Here is a 24,735-nt window from a genome sequence, read left to right as displayed (position 1 = left end):
CTCGCAATGGGTGAAATTCTACAGAAACTACTTTGGGTTGATGTTTGCCCTCATTAAAACAGCTGGAGACTCTTTAGCCGAATTTGCAGAGAGCTGTGGATAGACCTGCGGTGCTGTTAAGTTTTTCAACCTGGCCTGTTTGCTTTTTGTTCCATCATGTGATTCATTTTCTCTTCTTAGGTACTTAAGTGTTTTTCCAGTAAGTTACACATTTTAAAGTCAACCAGAGGCCAAGCAGAGTCCTTAGGGAGTTGGATGTCAGACACTCTGGGCTAAATGGGATAATATTTCTGTTTTCCTTTCCCCGTTCTGGAGATTCAGAGTAAAAGTGGGGTGTTTGCCTCCGCTTTCCTACCTCACCTGACCTTTCCTGTACAATAGAAACAAGAACTCCTTGGAGGTCCAGCTGCCTGTCGCCCCTGAAGCAAGAGCTGGTAACGGTCTAACAAGAAGGATCTGGAAAATCATTGTTGAGAAGTGCACTGAAATAGGCTATTCTCGCCCAGAATGCTGGGGTAAAACTGCCGCCTTAGTTTGCAATTTTTTTCAATGAGCAAACCTAAATAGAACCACAAAAAACAAGTCAGTGGTGGAAACGGCAGCAAACACACATACACTGCTCCTTGTGGGGTGTTCCCAGGGCTTGGGGGGCACATGCAGCTGTATTAAGAGATTATGTCTATTCCCGTAGAATTTGAAATCTGGTTTGGTGTCATCCAAAGCAGAAGCAAGTACCGTACATGGTGTAAATGGGCATCACACAGCCGAATAACACGTGAGGCTTGTGCGATACGTGGATCAGAACGTGCTCGGATGTGTGTCCGTGTGACAAGGATGGTGCTCTCGTACCCGGCAGGAATAGGCACGAAAGCAGCTGCTGTTCAAAGGTGCCCTTTAGCGGTGCAAAAGCCTCTTTCCCCTGACGAAGAGCCCTGGAAATCCAAAGTTGAGCTACAAACCAGCGCTGCAGCGGGACTGATAAATCTCGGGAGGGGCAGATGGATTCCACCGGGTTTGGCACCGTTTTGGCTGCCTCCGAGCAGCCCGGCCGGACCCGCGCGCCTCCTCCCTGGCGGCTGCCGCGTCTGGCTGTGCAAGCTGCTCGGGGAGATTGATTGGTACAATGGAGTGCTTTGCAAGGTGTAATTTTAAAGGCCATATTTCTCACTGTGCAGCCATCAAAATGCAAAGGGTCAGAAGAAGCCTATATTTTTTTGCAATTCAGCTTTTAAAGTGTGCTGAAATACGCTTCATTTGGTGCAATTGCCAACAGCTTGCTGTTTCATACTGCTCTTAACAGGAGCTGGGGAACAGAGCAAGTCTGTTACACTTTATACGTTGTATAATGTATGTATGGTTCTGGGGTGTGATGAGTTTATGCCAAATTTATCTTTGATTTCTGTATAAACAGCACAGAAAAAAATGATGGGCTGCATTCTCTGTGTAACTTAGATAAAATAGAGCTACCGAGCTACTTCAGAGTACCTTCTGTGAGCTATATATCTAAGGTTGCCCAAGCATATAATGGAGGAGAAGAGGATCTGGAAATAAATGCTCGTTCTCTTTATCCCCCACCCCCGTGTTGGCAAGGATGCTATTTATTCTTAGCCCATGTTGCTTCTGCTGTTGCTACTGGGAGCAGAACATGATCACTTGGTGTTTCTGTGATAAAAATGCTAAAGAGCCCAATTCTCCCCAGGAGAAGCGGGGTGTAGCTCTGTCTCTTTCAGCAGAATCTCCCCCATTTATGGGGTTAGAGGATGAGTTCCTCTACTCCAGTGCAGTGAGCAAGTGCAGCAGCAGGGTCTGGATCAGCTCAAAGGCAGCAGGAAATGACCGTCAGTGCTTTCCAATAAGTAAGTTAAAAACACCCTTGCTCTGTATCATAGAGCTAATTAGGTAATTGTTTATAGTTATTTGTTCAAGTTAGATTAGATTTAGATTTTTTTTTTGTCAACAGGAAATTGGAAAAATATATGTGTGTGTTTATTCTAGTTTCTCATCAAAAGACTTTTTGAACAGGAAAATTACTTTTTCTTCTCAGTAGAGGCAGGAAGGAAACAACAAAAGATAAGATCCTGTCTGTCTTGGTGTACCTCACTTTTACCATACAGGTATGCAAAATAAACCTTCATATTCTGGTAGGGATGTTGGATCCCAGGGTGATGCCGCGTAGGCCCCGATCCTCAGCAGCTGACAAATTCTTGGAGCGTGCGCATTGGTGCTTGTAAGATTAAATATCAAGATATGCACAGAGAACCTCTCTCCTAATGCTTTATTGTATCTCTTAGGTTATAATATTTTTCTTTCTTGGTGTGAGAAATGTCTTTGTATTAATACTGTTCAGAGTCCACACAGGGTGTGAATTATCTTTTTTTTAAAATTTTTTTTATTTATTGCCTAAACTTGTGTGTTGTAAATATTCCTCCTCCTCACTATCTCACCTCTGATTCGCTTTTGTTGTGCTGCTCGTCTGTTTGCCTGATCGGGCTGATGCGGTGGTGAGCATGGCTTTGTTAGCAATGCCGTGCAGAGCTCTTGCTCCAGACCCCTGGCCGCTGTGTTGAACCATCTTTAAAGCTTTAAATGAAAGTATCTAAATGACAGCTGTTAATCGTGATTTAAATCACAAGTAGCAAGCCTTGATTTACACTGTTGTTGTTTTTTTTCCTGCTATGCAGTTCTCCTTTTATTTGTTTTCATACAGCCAGATTTGTTCCCAGTCATCGATAAAATATGTTTTCTTTGCAATCAAATATTCAGTCTTACATGAAATCTGCCGTTGCTCTTTTTTGACTGACAGAGGACACTTTATGTGTGTGCGTTTGCTTGGGCAGGGGCCGGTCCGTAGGTTGGCTTTGTGCAGAACTTGCAAAGCGGGTGTCGCTTTGTGACACCCCAGTCACACAGACCGGGCTCTAGTTAAGAGCTGTCACGATGTGTGCAAGAGCTGAGCTGACCAGAAAAGGATGTTTTCTAACTTATTCTAGTTATAATTTTAAAAGCAGCACCCTTTAACTGAACAATGTTTAACTGATCACTCTTTAATCCACTGTCGTTTTACTTCTGATTTTTATACTAAATTATTTTGTTGTTTAGAATCAATTATGCTTCAACATGAATTGTCACATTTTGAAGTCAAACTTAATAGATTTTGAAATGAAAAATAGGTTTTTAAAGTGCAAAATGATGCCGCATTTTATAATTCGCTGATGACTTTTCCATGCTGGTGAGTGGATGGGGTTAGTGGAAACTGCACTTAAGTTTTTGGCCTTGAGAGCACATCAAAAGCAGTCTCCTCAGAGCATGTGGTGACATTCGTGTTGGAAAAAAAATAAATGGGTAAAATCAGTCAAGGAGTCGGCTGGGTCAGCTCCATAGCTGACTATGGAGTGTGCAGCATTTGGGAAAAGCGTGTGACTGCCAGTAGTGACAAAAATCCACGTCCCCAGAGCCTGGCTGGAGCCTGGGCTGCTGGGAGCAGCCCCGAGAGCAAGTGCAGGCAAACGCTGTGTACGTGAAGGAGCAGGTACAAGCTTTCTGGAGTCGGGAAGCGTCGCTAACCGAGTGTGCACGAGTCCGTTCACCAGCCAATCTGAGCTAGAGAATATATGCACCCAGGTAGGAGCTGGATTGGAAGAGTTTTGGGCTGTCTTGCCCTTGCAAAAGCTGTGTAAATAACGCGTGACAGGCAGAACGGAAAGCCTAAAATTCCCCTTCCCACTGTGGGGTTATGCCACCCCTCGGGGAGCAGATGTCCCCGTCCTCCAGGACTCTGGTACAGGCTTAGCTTGCTGGCTGCGCTATAACAGGGAGAAATGTTAGTATTCATAACTTTAAAGTAGAATGTAGTGAAATAATCCTTTAATTCCATATGGTGTGGAAATTCAGGCGCCTCGAAACTATACCATAGCTTGGATTTACTGCTGCCAAATGGTATGGGGTTTTAAATTAAAATATATGGAAAAAAAAAAAAAGGCAGCTCAGTAGAGCTGCATTAGGGTGTTTTTGACATGATATATAAGCTCTGTGAAAAAGGCTTTTGCTAAATTCTCAGTAGGTTTATTTTGCTTTTTGTTACTTCCTAACCAGGCAGGGCTACTATGGGAATTATCGCAAGTGGCTTAGGGATCCAGCCTAGCAAACCAAGGTCCTGAGAGGATGATGCTCCCTGTAGTCTGGGGCTCAGCTGCCCTTTCATCCTCCCGTACTCGTCTGCACATGATTGACTGTCTCTGTCCTGCGTTCTTTTCCTTTCTGAGACAAAAGGCAACCATGAGCCATCTCGTTATGGGTTGTCCTTAGGAGTGTTTTATGGCTTATGCCCCCCATCCTTTCATTTCCCATAAGTGGCCGTCTAATGTAGTAACTATAGCACTATTCCTATAGATCTATCTACTCCTAAGCCTGTATATTTAGGTCTACCTCACTCTTTTACTTTGAATGGCAGAAGGAAGCACAGCAGAGAGCTACTTTCCCTGGACACGGCTGAATATTCAGTGTGCACATTCGCTGTTGCAAAATAGGACTGGATATCTCCCTGCTGCAAAACCAGTTGCATTAGATTTCAAGTCACCTGAAAAGCTCTCCCTGCCCTGAAAGAAGACTTGCTCTTAGTGCTTACGATTGCAGCAGATTCATAGTGATGTGTTTGCATTGTTTTTTGTTTATTCATAATCTTACCAGTTTCTGGCCAGCTGCTTTGTGACCTTTAGGCCCGAGCTAGTCTCTCTCTTTTCTCCATCTCAAAAGGTCACTCAGTGCTGTGCCTCTCATGCCTCTTCTCCATGTGCTCTCTGTAACCTTCCCACTCCTTGTGTCCCTCCTGGCAGTTCCCGCTCAGCATCTATTTTGCGTGATCTGCAGGGCAACGCAGTGACGTGTCTGAAGCTTCTTGACTTAATTCAGTTTCTGAGCAGCTGCTGCTTTTCGCCAAACTATGGTGTGGAGAGTCTGGCTCAGCTGAGGGACAAACTGCTGCTTGCTCAGGCTCCTCGTCCTCAACAGGGCAGGGGGGAGAAAATAAAATGAAAAAGCGTCTATATGGAGATCACCGATTTAGCGTCACGGGCAAAAGAGCCTTGATGTGAGGAAAACTAACTTAATGTACGGCAAATTAAAGTAGATTTGTATAGTGAGAAACAAAACAAAAATTGAAACATTGCTTCACTCCTTTATTTCTGTGACCCCCAAGCAGTGCAGAGGGATGGGGGTTGTGGGCTGTACCAGCTCCTCTCTGCCACTCCTCTGCCCGGGGTCACCCCATGGGTGACAATTCTTTGAGGACAAACTTGCTGCGTGGGCCCGGGCTCCTGCGGGAACAACCCCGGGCTGCAGGGCGGTCCCTGCCCGGCCGCCCAGCACCGCCGCTTCGTCCTGACCCGCCCGTTCGCAGGGTGTGCTCTCCCACTTGTTTCCCCCTTCGCTCCTCGGTGCTCCGGCAGTTTTGCCCTCTCTTAAAGGCGCTTTCAGGACTGAGCTGCCGCTGCGCTGGGGCCATCGCGGAACCGGCAGCAGCGCCCACCGCCGTCCGCGGGCAGGGGCCGGGAGAGCGCACGGGCTTCGAGCGGCCAGGGCTTAGGAAAGGGAAGGCTGAGAACCCGGGTGAGTGCGGGTGTTCACAGGGCTTTTATTTTTTGTTTGTTTCTCAATACGCTTTGGCAGTGGAGCCACCTCACCGTTAGAAATGGTGGTTGGTTCTGCAGTAGCCCCCGGAGCGGGGAGTGGGAACGTGGCGCGCGGTACGTGCGGTGTGCTCGGCGGTCACCTGCTGGGAGACTCACCCTGCTACAACCCGCTGCGTAAACCAGCCTTGGGACCTGTTGTTGTTCTCACCTTCTGGGGAAGGAACTGGCTGTGGTGAAGAATCAGAAATAAAACCTGCCGTGGAGTCCCAGCCCAGCACTTCAGCCAGCAGCCATCCTTCTAGATCCCTTTTTCCCTTTTTGTTTCATATTTGGAATAGAAAACTGTAGTTACCAGTTCTGCTTGACTTCCAGTATCTTCCAATAGATTTAAAGGCATTGCAAAATAATGGGTTCTCTAGTGTCATAAAAGTCATCCAGAAATAGCATGTGAAGGTGCAAAGAATGATCAGGAACTCCCGGAAAGGTTTTGGAGGATGGACGTGCAGCGGGGACCCAGCCCTGCCTCATTCGGCCCCAGCAAGGGCACTCATCGCTCATCATCACCTTCTCTGGGTGTCCCATCCCTCACGCCTGGGAATCCTTGAGGCTGCGCGGTTTGTTACGAGTCAGCAACACTTTGTTGTCAGGAGTTTGTGCTTTTGGATCCCAAAAATGTCTGTGTTTCCTCTCCGTGAGACCCTATGGATGGATCTTGACGTGGATAAATTCACTCCCAGTGTACAATGAAAGCGTGGAATCTGATGCACTTTTTGCAAATACTTCTTTGTTCCCCGCTCAGTGCAAATTAGAAGAGTAGTGGCTGTGTTAATGCAGCAGGGTCCTCAGTGAGAGGCTTCAATAGACATAATGGGATTTTCATCCTGGCTTTGCTTTTTGCATGGGATGCCCTGACAGGAACGACAGAGGAACAAGAGTTATCAGTGTGGCACTGTAAATGCTTTCCATGAGGACGATTGCATTTTTGAGGGGAAGCTGATTTCAGGGTTCCCATGCAGAGTAATGCACCAAATGTGTGCAGTGTAACTAAAGATCCGGTCTTTTATTTGCAGAGCATTTTTGGCAGCGCTATGTTACTCAATGTCATTTTAATCTCAAGTGGTTGAATCCGTGCAAGTAGATCAAAACGAACCGTTGCCCATCCACGCTAAGTGTTCTCATGTGCGTGTGTAACTTTAGGTCCTTAAAAGAGGACAATGGGCACGTTTCCATGCTTTATTTTTTTAATTTAGCACAGATTTATGGGTTTTGGAATAAAATGTAAACCCCCAACAGTTTGACACATGGCGAAACTCAACTTGGAATAACAGAAAGGAAAATATGGAAAGCTTGTAAATCTTAAATTGGACCTACTTCTGAGTTTGCCGTCTAGTCTATGGAGTTCTGTTTGTTCCTACAGAGTTACAGGGTCAGATATCTTGGTAATATTCTCTTACTCCTTGTAAATTGTGCCTAGAAAAATGACACCTGCTGGGTTTTTCTTCTCTTCTCTGTAAATAGCTGGAATTCTCAATGTAGAAGTATGAAAATGAACTGTTATGATTAGTTAGCAAAGAACTAATGTGTGAAAATTGTGTACAAAATAAATGGAGGTTCTAAAAATAAAATTTGAGACTGGAAACAATTCTTCAGGCCCCAGTTACAATAGGAGTTTTTCCATCATTGAGCAGATGTTGACAGAAGACTGAGTCAGCGAAACTTGATCCATCTTCCTTTGGGTGGTTGAATTTTAAACCTAGGACCATAAAATTACAGTACACAGTGGTCCTAGATAAGATCCGTGAGTTTTATATGAAGTATTAGACTTCTTGAATTCATTATCCCCTCCTTCGCCTCCAAAAAATGCTACCTAGATCTATTAGATCTGACTGATAAACCATTCCATTTGAAATGAAAATCTTTTTACTTGAGAATTTCAGGCTGAGCTCTGGAATATTTAGTTTATTTATTAAATTGTAAGTGTTTGATAAATAGCTCTAGTTCTTAAGTTACATTTCCTCTGAGCTGAAAGTATACGTGTGCCATTTTTTTGCAGTTGTCCTCATGAATTACATCTCAATTGTGTGTCTGAGCCTGTAGTTTTATATACTTTCTCCTGTCTTTCTTTTGACTGAGAGCACCCAAGCCTGCCTTTTACTAATGAGGGGAGTAAGGGATGAAGGTAAAGCAGCACATACATGTGCAGGTGCAGTTTGCTCTGGTAGGGAGAAACTGATGATAAACGTTAGGATGAGGATGCTTCGTGCTTGTCTTTAGTGAACCTGAGAGAGAACAGCAGCGTATACGAGTGGGAATGTATATCTGCGAAGCAGAGCATAAGTGAACGTCTTGTGTGTGTGCGCCTGTAAAAGAGAGTCTGTGAATTTCTGTGTGCAGTGTGTTTCTGCAAAAACTCAAAAAAAAAAAAAAAAAAAAAGAAATAGAAGAAAGCGGGGGAAAGGTTGGTGGAGAGAGTTCATGGAGAAAGAACTTTTGGTCTTCCATCACGAACTGGAGATTAGTGTGATTATCTATTTCTGTATGGTCTGAATAGAAATTATTATGAACATGTTAATAATTAGAATAAGTTAGGAGCTGTCATTTGGTATTTGTTATAAGAATGTTGGTAAGCGTAGTAGGTGTCTCATAAAATACATCATTAGGTACATTGCCAAGTATTTTCTTTGCATTTACCTCTGCTGCCAATATTGACGAATGTGATTTAAAATCTAAATTTCTGCAATCGACTTTTTGCCAGTGTTAACCTCTGGAGTAACCAGTCTTCGCAGAAGATCAGTGCAGGTGAAGCATCAACAAGGCTAAACCAAAATTTTAATACATTCAAGCATAACACAGGGAAAGATACGTTAAATATATATATGTTCAGCCTTGCGGTAGATGTAGTTCATATCTTCTTCTTGCTGTATATATGTATATGTGCTTGTGGATGTGTGTATAACATGTATATGGTGAACGTTCATTTCAATGTATTGCAAGCACCACATAAATGCTACTTTGTGTAGATGTGGGGATGGGTTAGAGAAGAGCTGTGGACAAGGGGACTTACCTGAACCAGGCTAAACTCTTTCTCCCTTTTTTTTTGTCTTTTTCCTGCAGCTCAAGCCCGGCCAGAATAGTTGCCGAGACAGTGACAGTGAAAGCGCCAGTGGGGAATCGAAAGGTTTCCATCGAAGTAGTTCTCGGGAAAGACTCAGTGACGTAAGTAAAACTCCTGCAGTCAAATACTGCTCTGATTAACCCTGGTGTAGTTTTCTGAGGGGCGTAAGTCATAACAGGATTTAGTCTCTGGGATGGTTTGTTGCTAAAATCTCCTTCCCTTTGTGGGGTTGGGAGAGGAAGAGGTGACTTGTGTCTCCTGCTCCAGTTCAGTAAACTTTTTAAAGTTTGGTACAATGTCTGTGAAAACGCTTATTCATTTTGAAATAGTTGAAGACCATTTAAAGAAGTTAAAATGCTCTGCGTTGTTGAGAAGTGAGATGGCCTCTTTTTACCCCAAGCAGGGAAGGAGAAGAATGCATTTCTTTGGGTTAAATACTGTCTTTATGAAAAGTATTAGAGTGTCTATAGCGACTCAGATAATTTATATATAATGAACTGATATAACATGGCCAACAATCGCATAAGCTCTGCCTTTATTGCTTTACCAAACTGCTGTGGAAGTTGCTAAGATGGCAGCTCCGCGGAGAGTGTTTTTCTCCGTTGAAGAATGCTGGCCATTCACTGAACGACACACATGAGTTATTCTGACATACGAGTGACTACAGAAATCTTTCTGTTGCTGCAATTAGATTATTATTTATTATGTGTACCATCACAATCCTTGAGTGTTTTATTCATGGCTCTGGGTCCTCTGTGCTACATGCTTTACCACACAGAATATAAAGACAGCCCTGTTCCGAAAGAGTATCTAAATCGGCGATTTTGTAGGTCACATGCTTCGCTGGTAAAAGCATGGATAGCTACATCAGTCAGACCAATTTGTATCAGCCAGCAATCTGGCTCTACATTTAACTAACCCGCATTTTGGAAATGGGGATTTTATCGATAGCATGTCCATGTAGATTTAGATGACAGATACCAGATGGTGTCCTCTGTAGGCCAGTCCAATAAAACTGAATTGAGCAGACATTTAAAGAAATACCTTTGTAAAAGATACATTTCATTGTGCGAATTTAAGCCTGAAGGCGTACAACTAGCAATTTTTGCTGAATTGTGCATATCACTGGAACAGCCGCCTGCTTTTTTTTTTTTCTTTTTTTTTCCTGTGGAGGTGTGAAATCTGTAGCACTCTCCTCATCCCTTTGTCACATTATTTTAGAGGTCCATTCCTCCCCCAGAGCCAACCTTACGGGTACGTTCAGACTCTTCAGAGCATGCCCTTCATAGCCGTTGGGTGAGGTCAGTCTCAGTGCTGTAAGGTATCTTTGGGAAAGGAGGGTGAAACCGGAGGAGATGTGAGTAGATGCACAGTGCAGGTAGCCGTAGGCAGCAGCTGACCGTCAGCCTGTCGCCGTTGCCATCCTGGCTTGCTCTGAGCCCTACAACAGCTGAGAAGTCACTGCAGTGAACTTCACAGCTGCACATCACCTTCCAGCAAAAAAATTCACAGCTCCTTACAAACATGGTTTTAATTTAGCCTTGTCACTCCCTTGCAGTGTGCTGAGTGGAGAGCTCTGGGGCTTATTTGAGCTTCCCAGCAGCTCACAGTATTGCAGTGCCAGACCTGGCAGTGAGAACACAGCCCTGGTTCGCCTTCCACCGATCAAATACGGTTTTTCTCTGATGTTTTTACCATACTTTCCCTTTGTCTTGGCACTACGGTGAATTAAAAGGAAGTTGAGAGCACATGTAACTTCCCTAGTGCACCTGAGAGAGAGCACAGAGATTCGCAAGTTGCTCAAAAGGAACATTATCTAAATATATATGAAAATGTATATTGTAAAATTGTTATATGTGATTTCTGTTTTGCTTAATAAGTAAGTTCCTTTATACTTTGATAATTCGTTGCAATACAAGCTTGTGTCTCTGTGGTCTGGTGTTGCAGGTTTCAGCTGAGATTTGAAAAACATGCACAAGATAACTCTCTTTTTGCCTGAGTGTGTGGTGGCCTTTCCCAGATTCAGCAGAGAAAAGTAAACACTGTTTTGCATTTCTCTCTCTCCCAAAGACAACACTCCATGTTTTTTAAATCCTACGGCATTAGAAAGCGGTATTGATGCTTCCACTTCCAGCTGTGGGTGAGCACACCTTGAAGTGTCCTCTTGTGCACAAACATGCATCAAGAGCTTAATAAGGTTATTTTAAGTAACATCTTTTGAAGGAGTGAGTTGTCTAATGGTATCTACCAATTACTGTCCAGAAAAAAATGCAGACAAGAGTTTTCTCTGAAGATCCTTTCCTGATTTTTAACACTATTTTCTCAGAAAAAATATGCAGGAAGTTGTGTACTCAACAGAAGATTGAACAAAAATAAAAAACATTGCAGGCAGATTAACCCCGAGGTCAGAAAGCAAATTTTGAACATGAGATATAATGAATCTCCACTGATGTAGCCTGACAGCATTGTAAGATTAAGCATGGCTACTGCATGGAAATATGTATAATGAATGAAGTGCATATACTCTAGGTGGATGATCAATTTTCAAATCCCTAGTTGTAAGTAAGCTATTGAAACAGAAATGTTAGCTTCATGAGCTTTAATGCGGAGCCTAAGTGATAGCTTTGTGACAGATGCAGAATGAGGGAGGTAGTATAATGAATATCCAGTTGCAAACTGACATGTCAGTGGCTCCATTCCCTCTCCTGTCAGATATCTTTTAACTCTGCATATTGTAAACGTACCTACAGTCCTTGGATAACGCAGATTGATGCAAAGTGTGTTTACAAGGGATGACTCCTTTCCAGCCTAATGAGATCCAAGCAGGTAATTTGCAGCATTTGCAAGAGAGGTGGTCAAAAATGAAAAGAAGATAATTCCATGAAAAGACCATGTTAAATAGGAGACTTTTCTCATAATGAGGCTTGAAATAGCATCAGACAGTAGGAAGAAGAGTATCCTATGTTCTTGTCAGGTGCAATGCAGTGAGACTGATTTCCATCAGCTCCTTTCTTTGTCCTCATCTCGCACACGTGTACGCACAGGCACACACCCCTCTGTGAGGGAACATAATTAGCAGAGAACTTGACCTCTGCTAGATTAGGGATAATGATTGCTCGAATGCTCCATTGCAAGCATTTGACAGTGCCCTAATACATCTCCACGTTTGAATTTCATAAATCCTTTTCTCTCTGCCTTTCTCCTCTATATAGTATTTTTTGGAATGACAACTTGTTTTTTCCTTTGTGGACAGAGGTAGCTCCGGGGGCCTAAAAGAGAAATTGGAGAGCTGTTCCTTCTTTATATACAGGGTGCTGTAGTCAATTTAATCTCATCAAAATCTTGCCAGTAGTAGAATTCATTTTGTTGAGATTTTGCTTGGAGACAAGATGGCAGCGTTTTCTCTTTTCCTCATCTTGGAGTTCAGCCAGCTTGTTTTCCTTACCTTTCTGTGTGTATTTATTTTTGATTGAGTCTTCCCAGTTTGGAATACATGGGGTGCTTTTTAGCCATGTTTTCAAAGCAGCCAGGTGATGAGGAGAACATAAGAATTACAGCTAACCTGGATGATAAATGCAGAGACTATTCAGGGGTTCAGCCGCCTCCTTGCTCATAAAAAACAAATCCAAAAACCTGACTTCTTTGGTGCATGTTCCTAAGTTCCTGATCTACCACAGAACGGAAGCTCCCACTCAGGTGTAAAGTCATCGCTAGTCCTGTTAAAAGTCTGATGTCTGTGAAACGAACCTCGCTCATCGTTTCCTTAGCAAGGACGCAGCGGCAGTGCCAGGCTGCACTGTTGCAGAGGGCTGCCCAGCGGCTTTGGGCACCCTCAGCCCTGCCCGCTGCTTCCAGCGAGGGGCTGGATAGCAAAAGCCGCTGGCATGTGGTCATGGGCTGGGAGCCAGCGCAGATCTCCCACTCGTGCCACACAACAGGAGTGTGGGCTGCCCGGCCTCTGCTTGCCTTTGCTGAACCTGGGTGCCTTTGGTGCCTTTCTGTCTGCAGTATTGTTCCGGTTTTTGAACAGGGAGTAGGACAGGAATCTTTCCATTCGTCTCCTGCATTAAAGGTCTTGTCTTGGGCTCTCATCAAAGCTGACACGCTCTTTGTGACTGCTTCCCTTTCCCCGGTGATTTGTAGCTGTGTGTTCCCTCTGTGGTGTGTACTTTGTGCTTGAGAATGGGTTATAGGGAGGTATCAGTGAGGAGTAAGTCCTGGAGTGCCCTGCCTATGGGTTAGTTGCTGTCTGCTTTGGGAAGGAAGGTGTCTACACTCCCAGCAGTGTAATCCTGTGGACAGCTCACCATTTTGGTCTCAAATATGGGGTATTCTCAACTCTCAGTCTTCACTCCTCCCACCTGCATACTGAGCCCAAAGAAAGACAAATCGAGGAACAGTCTTTGGGTTATGTGCTCTGAAATCCTTAGAACTTTTCCTTCTCCAGAATGTCGCCCGTAGTCTTGGCTGTATCTAGAGTGGAATAACGCCAGCAAAGCTCTGTGTGTGTGTGTGTGTCAGAAGTTGATCAGCTGCAGCGGCTGCTTCTTTGAGAGTGTGTGTATGTGGGGATGTGTATGTGTGTTTGTGTGTCTAAGGTTGGGTGCTTAAATGCTTTGTTGCATTATGTTAATTCCTCGGCAGTGCAATCAAATTCATGTCGTAATTAAAGCTGTCAGTTGGAAGGCAAGCCAATCGCCAAGAAAACACAGCATAACAAATGAAGTGAAATGATTCTGCGTGTAGCTATACAATGCTTCACCAGGCATGAAATTAAATAAGTAATTTGATGTTGACATCAGAAATTGAAATGATACCCACTGTTCCTTCATTCAGTCAGACCTGCATAAACAATAGCCAGAACAAATATGTACAACACAGTCTTTCTCCCCACCCCGCTCCCCAAGTAATGCACAATATATATGCAAAATGGGTATAACCGTGCCTTCCAAGACCTCAAGGATGCAATTTTCTTTGGTACACAATAAACTAATGCTTACACGAGGGCTACTACATTTTTGCTCCTGGGCCAAAAGTTCTCTTTAAGAAAGGAAGAAGAGGGGGGAAAAAAAAAAAAGGCATAAGGAAAATAACAAAACCATGTTAATTTTAAGTGACTTACGTTTTGCTGATGGACACCTGATGCAGGCTTCTGCTGGTGGTTGTGTGAATATCAAATAGTGTGTCTAATGTCGAACTTTGCAAAGGGTTTCGGAAAGTGAAACCATTACCTCTATTATAGGCACACTTTATAAATGAGATGTAGAACCCTCCAGTGCAGGATCACGACTCAGCATGGGCTTGTAAAGATGCTGCATACACAGTATCACATTCATCAGTTGGTACCAAGGCTGGGCACTGGGTGGTAGGATCCTTTCGCTACTGGGAGTTATCAAAAAAGGTGAGAAGTTGTCTTCTTGCATAGCCCTCGCTTCAGCCCAAATGCTCTGTCAACACATAGTTCACAACACGGCTAACTCAGTCATTCATGCATGTGCAATGCAGTCTTTCTTAGTTCAATTAAAAAGACTTTGCAAACTGTACTATCCATATGCAGCATGCAATTTGTGAAGGGCTATGTTTCCATCCAGCAAACTCAAATTCTCTGAAAACGCACAGTTGTTTCTTCTCAGTGAAAGTCATTTGACTGCTGTGTCTTGACCGTCCTCCCATAGCCATTGCAGCATTGCTTTTGAAGGAATGGAAATATTCGGTGGGGAAGTATTTTGTTTGCTTATTCTTTTTTCTTGCTTTTTATTGTTTTGTTTTGATACTTGATCCTTCAAAAACTTGGAATAAAAAGCAGACTAAAATGACATACAGATGCAAAATGCAAACTTTGGAGCTTTCAGCCTGTAAAGTAAAAGTAAGTTTTAAAAACAGTGAGTGAAAGAGTGAGACTAGATTGGCATCTGTACATAGCTTAAACAAGAGCCGTAATAACGATTACAATGTGTTGTGCTTTGTGGGTAGATCTCTAGCTTACATTAAAAAAATTAAATGACACAAAGAAGAAAGCAGAATGGGTAAAGTGAAAGGCAGTACATATGATGTGCTTTACCAGGAAATATATGCATTAGGTGCTAAACCGGAGTGTGCTGCAATACACACTCTACCAGCAGTGGCAGAGCTGCAGTCTGTGGCCGCGGTGGCTCACAAAACCATTGTGTGTGGCCCGTGAAGGGGACTTCCTAGCTGGAAACAGTAGCCAGGCTGTGTGATGACGGGGACTGTTACTGGGTTATTCCCAGCTGCACAGTGATGGGGATGTGGAGGAAAGCAGAGCAGTGGGGCCGAGCCCAGGGACTGGGTGGCCGTGTGTCCCTACATCTGCACTGCCCCTTGCTCTGCACCGCAGTGTGGGGCTGCTGCAGAGGCGCTTTCAGGGACATCGGCACTGGGACCAGGTGGGTCTTGCTGTGGATGATGGTGGCAGAGGGAGCTTGAGGCCCCAGAGTAGCAAGAGTGGGGTGGAAGGATTTAGGAATTTATTTATTTCTGTAGAGCTCCCCTTGTGCTCTCATAACCAAATCTGTAGACTGCACATCTGGAGTCCTTCGATAGCTGCAACATACAAGAAAGAAAGTATTAAGGGGCAGGAACCACATACCTTCCAAATTTCCATAGCAGTTTTGTTTGTTTCATATGAGATCTCCTAACAAAGTTTGTTGATTTTATGATATCCGTACCCTTATGATTACCAAAGTGATTTCCTCTCGTTGAGTCTTTAACTTCTAATGGCTTAAACCAGAAGACCTTTCCCTATATGTGCATAACCCCTCTAAACCTCTCTTACTAGTAGTGCTTTGATGAATGCACAGTAATATTGTGATTATTTGCAATGAATTTTGTTGTTAATTTCAGATTTCGTGGCACAATCTATTTCTGCCATGCTGAATTCAGTAAGGAGATCCTCTAAGCCCCATTGGGGTTTATTTTCTTTTGTGTCAGTGCTGCACTCCGTGATCAGAGGACCAGGGGTTAGGGTTCCCTGCAATGGTGTCTCAGAACAGGGATGACAGTGATGGGAATTCTACGCCTTTCCAATGGTTTGCCAAGGCCGGCTGGGGCCCCTGTGCAGTTTGGTGATCACAGAGCCGTGTCATTCCTGAAAGGGAGGTTGTGCCAAGGAACAGAAACAGGAGTTGAGCTACAGGAGTTAAAGACTGGTCATCTGGACTCACCACCCACTGCTCACTAGAGGATTGTCCTCTGTGTTTTCCTTCCTTGTCCGTCGACTAGCCTGGCTTGATGTGTTCCAGGTGAGAGGGCCGTAGCGTTGGGAACTGTTCACCCTTTAATGTAACAGCCAGTGACCTGGATTAGGAATGAGATGTTTAGGTCTCTCACCATGTCTCTGAGAGAACCTGCTGTGTAATCCCCATTGCTTAGATGAAAAACTAATGAAACAAACCCCTTTATCTCCTTAATTCCTGTGAATGTAGAGGTTGTGATCATGTCCCACTTAAAATGAATTTCGTGCTGCATTTTTTTCTAAGCACTTAAGCCTTTTGATTATTTTCCATGGTAGTAATATTAGTTTTAATTACGTTTATGGGTTTGAGTTTTGAAATCTGTTTCACACTGTAGATGTTTGTTTTTTCTTTTCTTTTTAAACCCTGGGTTTGTCAAACAGTGTGGCCATCCAAACGGGAAACTGCAGTGACTGCATTCTCCAGGAAATGGTACATTGACTGAAGCGGCTTCTCTGTGCCCACGCGTTCTTTACATTTCAGACTACTAATTATGTTTACAAAATGTCTCATTTTAGAAAAGCACTATGTGTGTACTAACCAGGGCCTTTCGGGAATAAATTGGCAAACAGGTCATACACTGAAAAAGTCATCCAAACCCACCGGGCTTTTTGTTTTGAAGTCAGTCTACATTTTTTTTTTCTTTTCCCCCTCCCGCCTGCCCCTTTGTGGCCACAAAGCTGAGTAGCTGGAGTCCAGGGCATTGAATGTCAGCATGTCAGGGAGGCTGGTTGATGAGTGTCTGTTTAGTCTCAGTGCAGGGCGAAATGCCATCATTAATTCATTACCCAGCTGCCTGTCAAATAAATTGGCAATTACGTCCACCGCAGAAGCTTGGAATTCAGTAAATAGCACGTTACCATCTCAGAGTCGTTGAGAGATGTAAAGGGAAAAATTAAGCAACACCGTGTTTGTTTCAGTAGCAGATGACAAGGGGCAGCACATTGGTGCTGTGATGTAGTGATGAAAAGCTTGGAAAGGGTTGGTAATGAGCCATGTGGATTGGAACATGTTAAAAACCGTCACTGACTTTCCACTTTGTCTCTGTGTTTTATTGCAGAGCTCGGCGCCTTCCAGCTTGGGAACAGGCTACTTTGTAAGTGTGTCTCAACTTTAACACATGTGCCTCTGAACAGCGTAGCATTGCTGCTGAAACAACAGTGCCTTATTACGTGGAAACAAGCATAAATAACCATTCTCAGTCTGCCTAATAGGTTAAATTATCTCTATTTCTTTGTCCATGAATGCATTTTAAGCAATATTTCAGACATGGTGGTCAATGTTTTCCTGAGTTAATCAGGTGCCATATTAATTATTGCATCAATTCCAACAGTATTTAATTTACAGAATTGTAGAAAATAAGATGAACCATGGTCTTACCAGCTCTCTGATCTGAGGTGGTAGGATCTTGATTTCCCCTTGCCCCAATTCTCATTGATTCATAGACTTTAAAGAGCCTGTTACCACAGTCTTGTCTCCTACAGTCCAAAGGACATGACACAGTGATTTCTACCTGTTGGTTCAAAGCCCTGTGTCTCAAAGGTGATCTTGGAAAACACAGCTGTAATTGTATTTATGCTAGATTTATATTTTATGTCATGAGAAGAGGATCAGACCCCAGCTGGTTTGATAATTGATCAGTCTCTTTTTTCTTACTTATTTGCATGGCCCTTTATTGATTTAACAGTCTATATTCATACATTTCTATCTGTTTATTAATCAATATACTTTTTACTTGCATAGATAAGTTTGGGAGTAAAAAATGTTTTCCAGTTAATCCAACGCACTGTTTATTTTCCTCCAAGATTTCTATTTAAATTGCTCATACACTCTCTAACTTGTAACTTGACACTCTATTCTCCAAGCATAACTTTTCTGCCTGTATAATATCTGTAGAAGAAATAGAGCATTATGTATGTCCAAAACCAGGTAGGTAAAAAGCAGTGAAAATTTTTCTCTAGCATTGCTCCATGTATTTAATAGCGTAATCAAATCCTACTTCTATCTTTTCATCAAACTCTGGGGAAAACTAAATAGTATTTGATTACAGGATGGAAAAACTTCGTTGCTCTCGTGTCAGATTCCCAGAGAGTAATTTTCTTCCATTAGTACATGGTGAAATTTAGCCTTTTTTTGTAGAGGTCTGTGATCCTGCAAGAAAGTTATGGGGTTAAATTGCGTATGTGTGACCTCACATATAAAGTGTTAAATGTAAGCACAAAAATTGCTTTATACCTGGAGAATTGCTGTGTCCTGCTGAATTTACATTGGACTTCTGCACAAACCAAATGTTCATACTTCTGCCAATGGTAAGGTCGAAAAAGAGCATTATCAATTGAAAAAAGTTCTGCAATAGTCCTTCTAATGATACCAAGGCCCAAATCAGTGTAAGGTAAGTTGTGAAACAGGAAAAAAATGGTTTCCTTTTTTCAGCACTTCTTCTGATTTTTGTCCTATGTATTTTTAAGAGGGAGGGGATGAAGGGGAAAATAATATCAAACGGCTCGGTGTTTATTATGTGTTAAAACTGAAACTTGAATGTCTCTCTATGCTTCAGAGCAAATTGCTTTCCTTCGGCCGCTTAAAATTCAAGTCATAGGAACATATACAGACTTGCTCTGGAATGGGACAAATATAATGTGGGATATATAAATAAGCCTTGTTCTCCTTATAGCAGGAGCTGAATATGCATGGTTTAAGAACAATGTTCAGCTTCATCTTTAGGAAGCAGAGGTACCAGAAGAAAAGCCATCTGCTGTTCCCTTGCAGCATACTGTCTGTGGGCTGGTCCGGTCAAGTGAGGATCTGGAAGGTGTCAACATCCCCTGTGCTCCAGCAAAAAGCTTGAAAGTTTCCAGTCTGCCCGATTTAGTAACAAGCAGCAGCTTGACATCTTCTAGTGCCCATGTATTGGCACTTTAAATCAGACTAATTTGGATCTGTGTAGGTGGGGATGACGTTCCTTATTAGGTTCCATTAATATAATATATTTAACTGCACTGTTTCTTATGTATAGTCATAGTAATAACATTTCTTTAACTTTCTTTTTCTTTTTTTACTAATAGCCTAGTCAATAGAAAATGTCCTTCAGTTTCCATCTTAGTCATTTTTACACTTACATAGTCTTGGATGAAACGCGGAGGGCTTTTTCCTCCCTTTTCACTTCGGAAAATTGTTTTAAAGATTATCTTGCTTATTGTTTTAAAAAAGTCTGTTAACCTTATTAACTTACATGGGGCAAATAAAACCCAGATGTGTTTTGTGGTACCAAACAATGAGAAAAATGCTCCAGAAAGATCCAATTAGCATGTGTTTCTGATAAATGTAATTATTACATTATCAAAGTGCAAAACAAAATATGTACTTGAATTGACTTATTTTTTCCAAAGCTTTTAACTAGAAAAGACTTAGTTTTTGTTTGGTGTTATCCCAGAACATCAAAACAAGGGTCACTGGTCTCAAAACAACAACAGTTTTTAGTTTAGTAGATAATAATAAACCTTTTGCCTGTGGAAATTATCGATCAATATATGTTGCACTTTGGACTACAAAATACCACGTAGTGTAGCGCACCAAAGGAAACACAGGCAAAGCGGTAAGGGAGAATGGGCTGAAATCTTACATAGTTTTATGGTATAACTAGGTAATTTTCTGAATGACAATATGGGAAACTGGATTCTTACGTTCTTGTTGCATTTGGAGCTTCTTGAAAATCAGTACATAAAGGAAAACTTCCCATAGTCTGGGGAGGGCATTCGTGCTGCCGGCTTTGCCATCCCGCCTTTGCTGGGCAGTGAGTGGAGAGGCTTGGGAATCTGCGTCCGAGTGATTCAGCCCGACTCATACCCAACCGGGATGATCAGAACTGCCAGTGCTTTAACAGACTTTCTAATTAAATGCCTTCATCAAAGCAGGACGCACGCAAGTAAGCACTGAGTGAGTGTTCATGATGCAAAGTTGTTGAGTTCTGAGCACCTCTACAAGTTTTTTTCAGTTAGGAAAGTGCTAGTGTGTGCAGTAGATTTTATTGAAAAACCATTTTCGTTGTTGCTGGAATCTGTTTCACCTGTCTTGGTGCTTCTTGTCAGGGTGGACACTTTCCTTTTACATGTTACTAAATCAGTAGTCAGAGAAGAAGAGACAGAGGTAAAAATAATTCTAATTCTCCGATAAACCTTTTGTCTTAGTCTGACTTTATTGTTTCCTATGGGATCAGTCCAGTTTATGATTGGTGCATGTGAAAAAACATTTGGACATGCTATTAATATTGGTGTGCCCTAAGAAATCATAACTGAATACTTCCTGGAAAATCTCCCAGTTGTCTTTGGTATTTTTGCATTGCAAATTGTCATTGTCTCTCATGAAAGACAGATTATAAGGTAGATTACATCTCATCGAGAAGTCGGATCAGATAATTAGAAAATAGTTAGGATTTTAGGAAAAAAACCCCACCTTTTTGGCTTTAAAAGAAAAGTTATTTGAATTTGAATTATGTGAATTTCCAGGAGGTTGAGAGAGATGTTTTAGAATATGATTGGAGTTTGAATAATAGTAAAAGCTTTTTCTCTTATCTGACTACAAAGAATGATTTTTTTGCTAGTTTTTTTTGTGTTATCACTCACCCAGCCAAACTAATGTTAGAGGATGCAGGTGGTGCATTGACTTGCAACACAGAACAGAAATCAAAACCTAAATAACTGTGTATTTTAATTTTAAACAACAAACCCAATTCACAAGATTGTCCGGTTCTTTGGCAATTGCACAGTTCCTGTTTATGGCAACTTGTTTCCATTTCTTGCATTGGTTTGCTTCTCAAGCCTCAGTGGCCATTTCTGAGGGGTTTTCCTTTCCTTTTTTTTAAGTGCTTATTTCTCGTTAGCAGGTTTTTTCCCCAAAAGCATAGGGTTTGAGGGTTTGTCAGAGATGGATAGAATTTGGTAATAAACTGGTGATGGAAATAGTATTGGGGATTTGGAAGGGAGAAAGAAACTCCTGTGACACTTCTTTCCCAAACAATGCTCTTGCTCCACCTTAAAAAAAAAAAAAAAAAAAAAAAAAAAAAAAAGGAAGAAGAACGAAAAATGTGATTTGCACATGGACTGGTGACTCAGACAAACATAAATCATGAGCATATTCTCAAAGGCTCTAGCTAATCAGTTGTGCTATCCAATTTGGCCCTGAGTGGGTTCGGTTAAGCAGATGTTTGCGCGGTTCCAGCGTGCCACTGGGACACTGCCTTGTGCAACGTTGCATTACATTACTCAGTGCTCGGAAAACTCATCCCAAGGAGAATAAATGGAGCACCAGTGGTATTAGTATGGAGATGACAGAAAACCAGTATTTGGCCTAGATAAGGGCAGCTGTTTCACTATGCAGTAGGACTTATTTTCACCCAAGATGTTACCTTACAGAAGAAATGTGGAATTAGTTACACCAGCACGTTCTCTGGGCACATATTCTCAGAACCCTTAAAACCAGTAGATTTTCCTCCGTTGTCTGGTCTATATGTGATGGCAGCGATCCTAAGTAGCCTGTGTTTTGTTCTTTGAGGTGGTCAAAGTTGTGATGTTACTGACTCTCTTCAGGTAGGAGTGTGTTAAGAGACTCCATTCTAGGAAAGTGCAGTAAGACCAATTAGTTTCTACAGGAGAAAAACAGATTAGATCAAATGTATCATTTGAAAGGGTTTTAAGAAATGCAACCAGCTAATGTTGTAGATGGGATGTACATAACGGTGTTGGTAAATGAAGGGCTGTTGTTCTTGCAAATAGGTTAAGTTGCTCGGTTATTTTTAGTGCATCGCTTTAGAAGCCAAACATTTAAATGTATTTTGCATATGTCAAAGTGTGTATCCATCTGAAATCCTGGGAGGTCTACAAAAGTGGCTGTTTGGATGGCACCACCCTTAATATACTGTCATGTCTCCTGTGAATACAATTGAAAAGACAATCCTTGTTATCCTGTGTTGGCACTATAGATCATTGTTAACAAATCCTAATTTGCTTAGTAGGGTAATGAATGATCTCCAATTTTCTCACCGTAATTAGTTTTACCAACTATTATTGTGAAGGGTATACTGAAATCCATTTTAGCTGCACTTTAAAATCTCCATGTGCCCATTCTTTGTAGAAGTGAAGCTGACAACAGAGGTTATGTATCTGATAGCAAATTTGGATTCAAGAAAAGTGGACAAGATCCCCAGTAGAAATCTCTCTGTGGGTCATAATTACCTGTCAGTATTTGCAGACCTCAGTAGGGCAGATTTGGTGTGGAGCACTGAGACCTGGAAACCCTGGTGTTCCTTTGTCTGAAATCTTTGAGGTGATGTCTTTTGTTTTCCAGGAGCCATTGAAAATGCAGTCTATTATAACAGCTGCTGTAAGGGAGGCATCATCATTGCCAACTAAATACATTACATGTAATAAAATCTACCCCAGGTCTATTAATTTTAGCATTTATAAACTGTAGTGCCGTTCCTAGGGAGAACTGAGACTCATTAAAGAGTTTGCTAACAATATGACCACCAAAGCAAGAAGAACAGCACGGATGTATGTTTCCAGCATCCTGCTAATTGTGATGAGAATAGCTGGAGCAAAACAACTGGATTTAGAGAAAAAAATTGTGTATTTTTCCGGAGGTTAAGAAAAACACATATTATTAACTCATTTTTGAGGAACGTTCAGGCAAGAAGGATAAATTAGCTGGGCTGGAATTGTATCAAGACAAGTCTGATCAGATCGTTTTGAACAGAGACGATGATGGTCTGAGTTTTTGCAGCCCTCCAGAATGGTATTTCCTCCTACATTGTAGAACCTTGCCCTGGCGCATACTTGTGCTTTTAGATAAAATGCTTCAAATTTAAAATATTGGTCTTTACAGTTCTTCTTTGAATTGGGTGAAACTGTATTGTCCAAAACTTAAACAAGGAGAGCGGGGCACAGCTGCATTTCTTACCCAGCTAAGCAGAACAGAGGTTTCTCCCATCCATGCTGAAACACGGATTTTCATCCTCTGTCTGAACACTGTGATGATTCATTTTCTTTAGGACAGACCCCAGGTCCGTTTGGTGATTTGGGAGACGATGTCCCCAAGGAGTTATCGCTCAGGATGGAGCAGTGCTGAGCGCGAGGGTGGTTCTTGCCTGGCTGGGGACACCACCACTCTCCTTCCTGACCAAGCCCACTCCTGCTGTAGTTATTAGAATTGAGCAGTTTTGCCTTTTGGTGTGGTTTTTTTTGGCATGGTGTTACATTTAGTACTTTCACGTTTCTTCACCAAATGCTTTGAGCTTTCTAGTCTCATTTTCTTCTGATTCTGGGTATGGTTCTCCACTTACCTTTTTCCTGAGGGTAACAAATGTGTGATGAATGGAGATGGTGTAAAGAAAGGAAGGAAGGGAGGAAGAAGAAAAGGGAGAAAGGAAGGAAATAAGAAATTTCTTATGTATTTCAAGGGGTGATATGGAAATCTCCATTATTTGCCAGAACCGTCTCTAACTTTTGTCATTGGCAGAAGAGAGGAGTGTTGCAAGTGATTGGCAGATAGCTTCATTTACAGTTGAAAAACTGTGAGGCATTCTCGGTACAAGTTTTTGATGGTATTTCAGGTGAACTATCATAATTATTTTTTTCCAACAAAAATCAATTGAGAAAAACCAAGACATAATCATTTGTAAGCAAATTTTTAATGTTGTAATTCCCTCTTCTGGAGATTATAAGACCTATATAAGTAACAGAAGCACTTAAGGTTCGCTGTCAGTCTAAATTTGGTCTCTAATGCCCCATGTTATTTTTAGCTCATGTTTTGCTCATCAGCAAAAAAGGAATTATGTTTTTGTGTGCCCCCTCTTTTTCTCTTTCCCGTAACATGTGACACGAATTGCAAATGTGAACCTGAATAATAAAGAATTGCTTCACTGATTGCTAAACATGCATTATGGTGCTTTTAAACTCATTTCAGGTCATCGTACTGCAAATTAGTTTGATTGCAAGCAGTTAAGCTGTCATACGCAAAGCCTTCATCTTCCAAGGGTCTCAGTTTCATATCATTAAAAGAGAATGCTCAATAGCATTGAATGTGTTTATTGTATGTTTAATATGTTGGAGGAAAGATAGTGTTGGGTCTCTAGAGGAGGTTCTATATTATGAAAAGAGATGCGCAGTCCCTGAGTATAGTGTTTCATTGATTGTCCTGGTTCTGTAGCATGTTTAAAGGTGGTTGACCATGTTCTGTATGAAACAAGAGCCAGTTTGCTCTTGTTACTGAAGTTTTGAACTTGGTGGAATTTGTTTGTAACCCAAGTGGAAAAAGCGGCACAGGAGTGTTTGTGATGTTTCGTGTGCCGTGCAGAGCCGCTGTGCAACCGTGGTGGCTGTGGCCATCACCAGTGCTGCCCCTGACTCACCGATGGGGTTACTGGAGAAAATAGTGCAAAAGCCTCTAAGGAAGTAGAATGGATTAATGATCAGGAGAAGCCATGTGATGATGTTATTTTGATGTGAGCTTCCACAGGCTTTTCATTTTGCCATTTTTTGAAGAAATACTCTCTTTCTCTCACTCTCTCATGTTTTGGAAGTATATATTTACTAATTTAGGCTACATCATGTTATTTAATCTTTTAAACAATACGTGTTTTTCTTCCCACTAAACTTAGAAGTAAGGAAATACTGGTATAGGTAAGTACAGAAAACACTCCCTTAATACTGCAGTATTGGCACTGAGTTCCAAAACTTGCCCAAAG

At 42.0% G+C, this 24,735-nt stretch overlaps 1 protein-coding gene across 2 annotated transcripts in view; it reads left to right on the top strand.

Moving 5' to 3' along the window:
- AUTS2 (activator of transcription and developmental regulator AUTS2) overlaps nt 1–24,735 on the top strand; it is a 726,993-nt gene that overhangs the window by 316,045 nt on the left and 386,213 nt on the right. For both annotated transcript variants that reach the window (XM_065647100.1, XM_065647099.1), the window contains exons 3-4: nt 8,742–8,843; nt 17,056–17,091. In XM_065647100.1, the coding sequence (XP_065503172.1) occupies nt 8,742–8,843; nt 17,056–17,091 (138 nt within the window). The remainder of the gene's footprint in view (nt 1–8,741; nt 8,844–17,055; nt 17,092–24,735) is intronic.

The sequence above is a fragment of the Caloenas nicobarica genome, chromosome 17 (assembly GCF_036013445.1).
Source record: "Caloenas nicobarica isolate bCalNic1 chromosome 17, bCalNic1.hap1, whole genome shotgun sequence".
NCBI classification, from domain to species: Eukaryota; Metazoa; Chordata; class Aves; order Columbiformes; family Columbidae; genus Caloenas; species Caloenas nicobarica.
The sequence above is the reverse complement of the archived record's forward strand: the minus strand, read 5'-3'. Positions and strand labels throughout refer to the sequence as shown.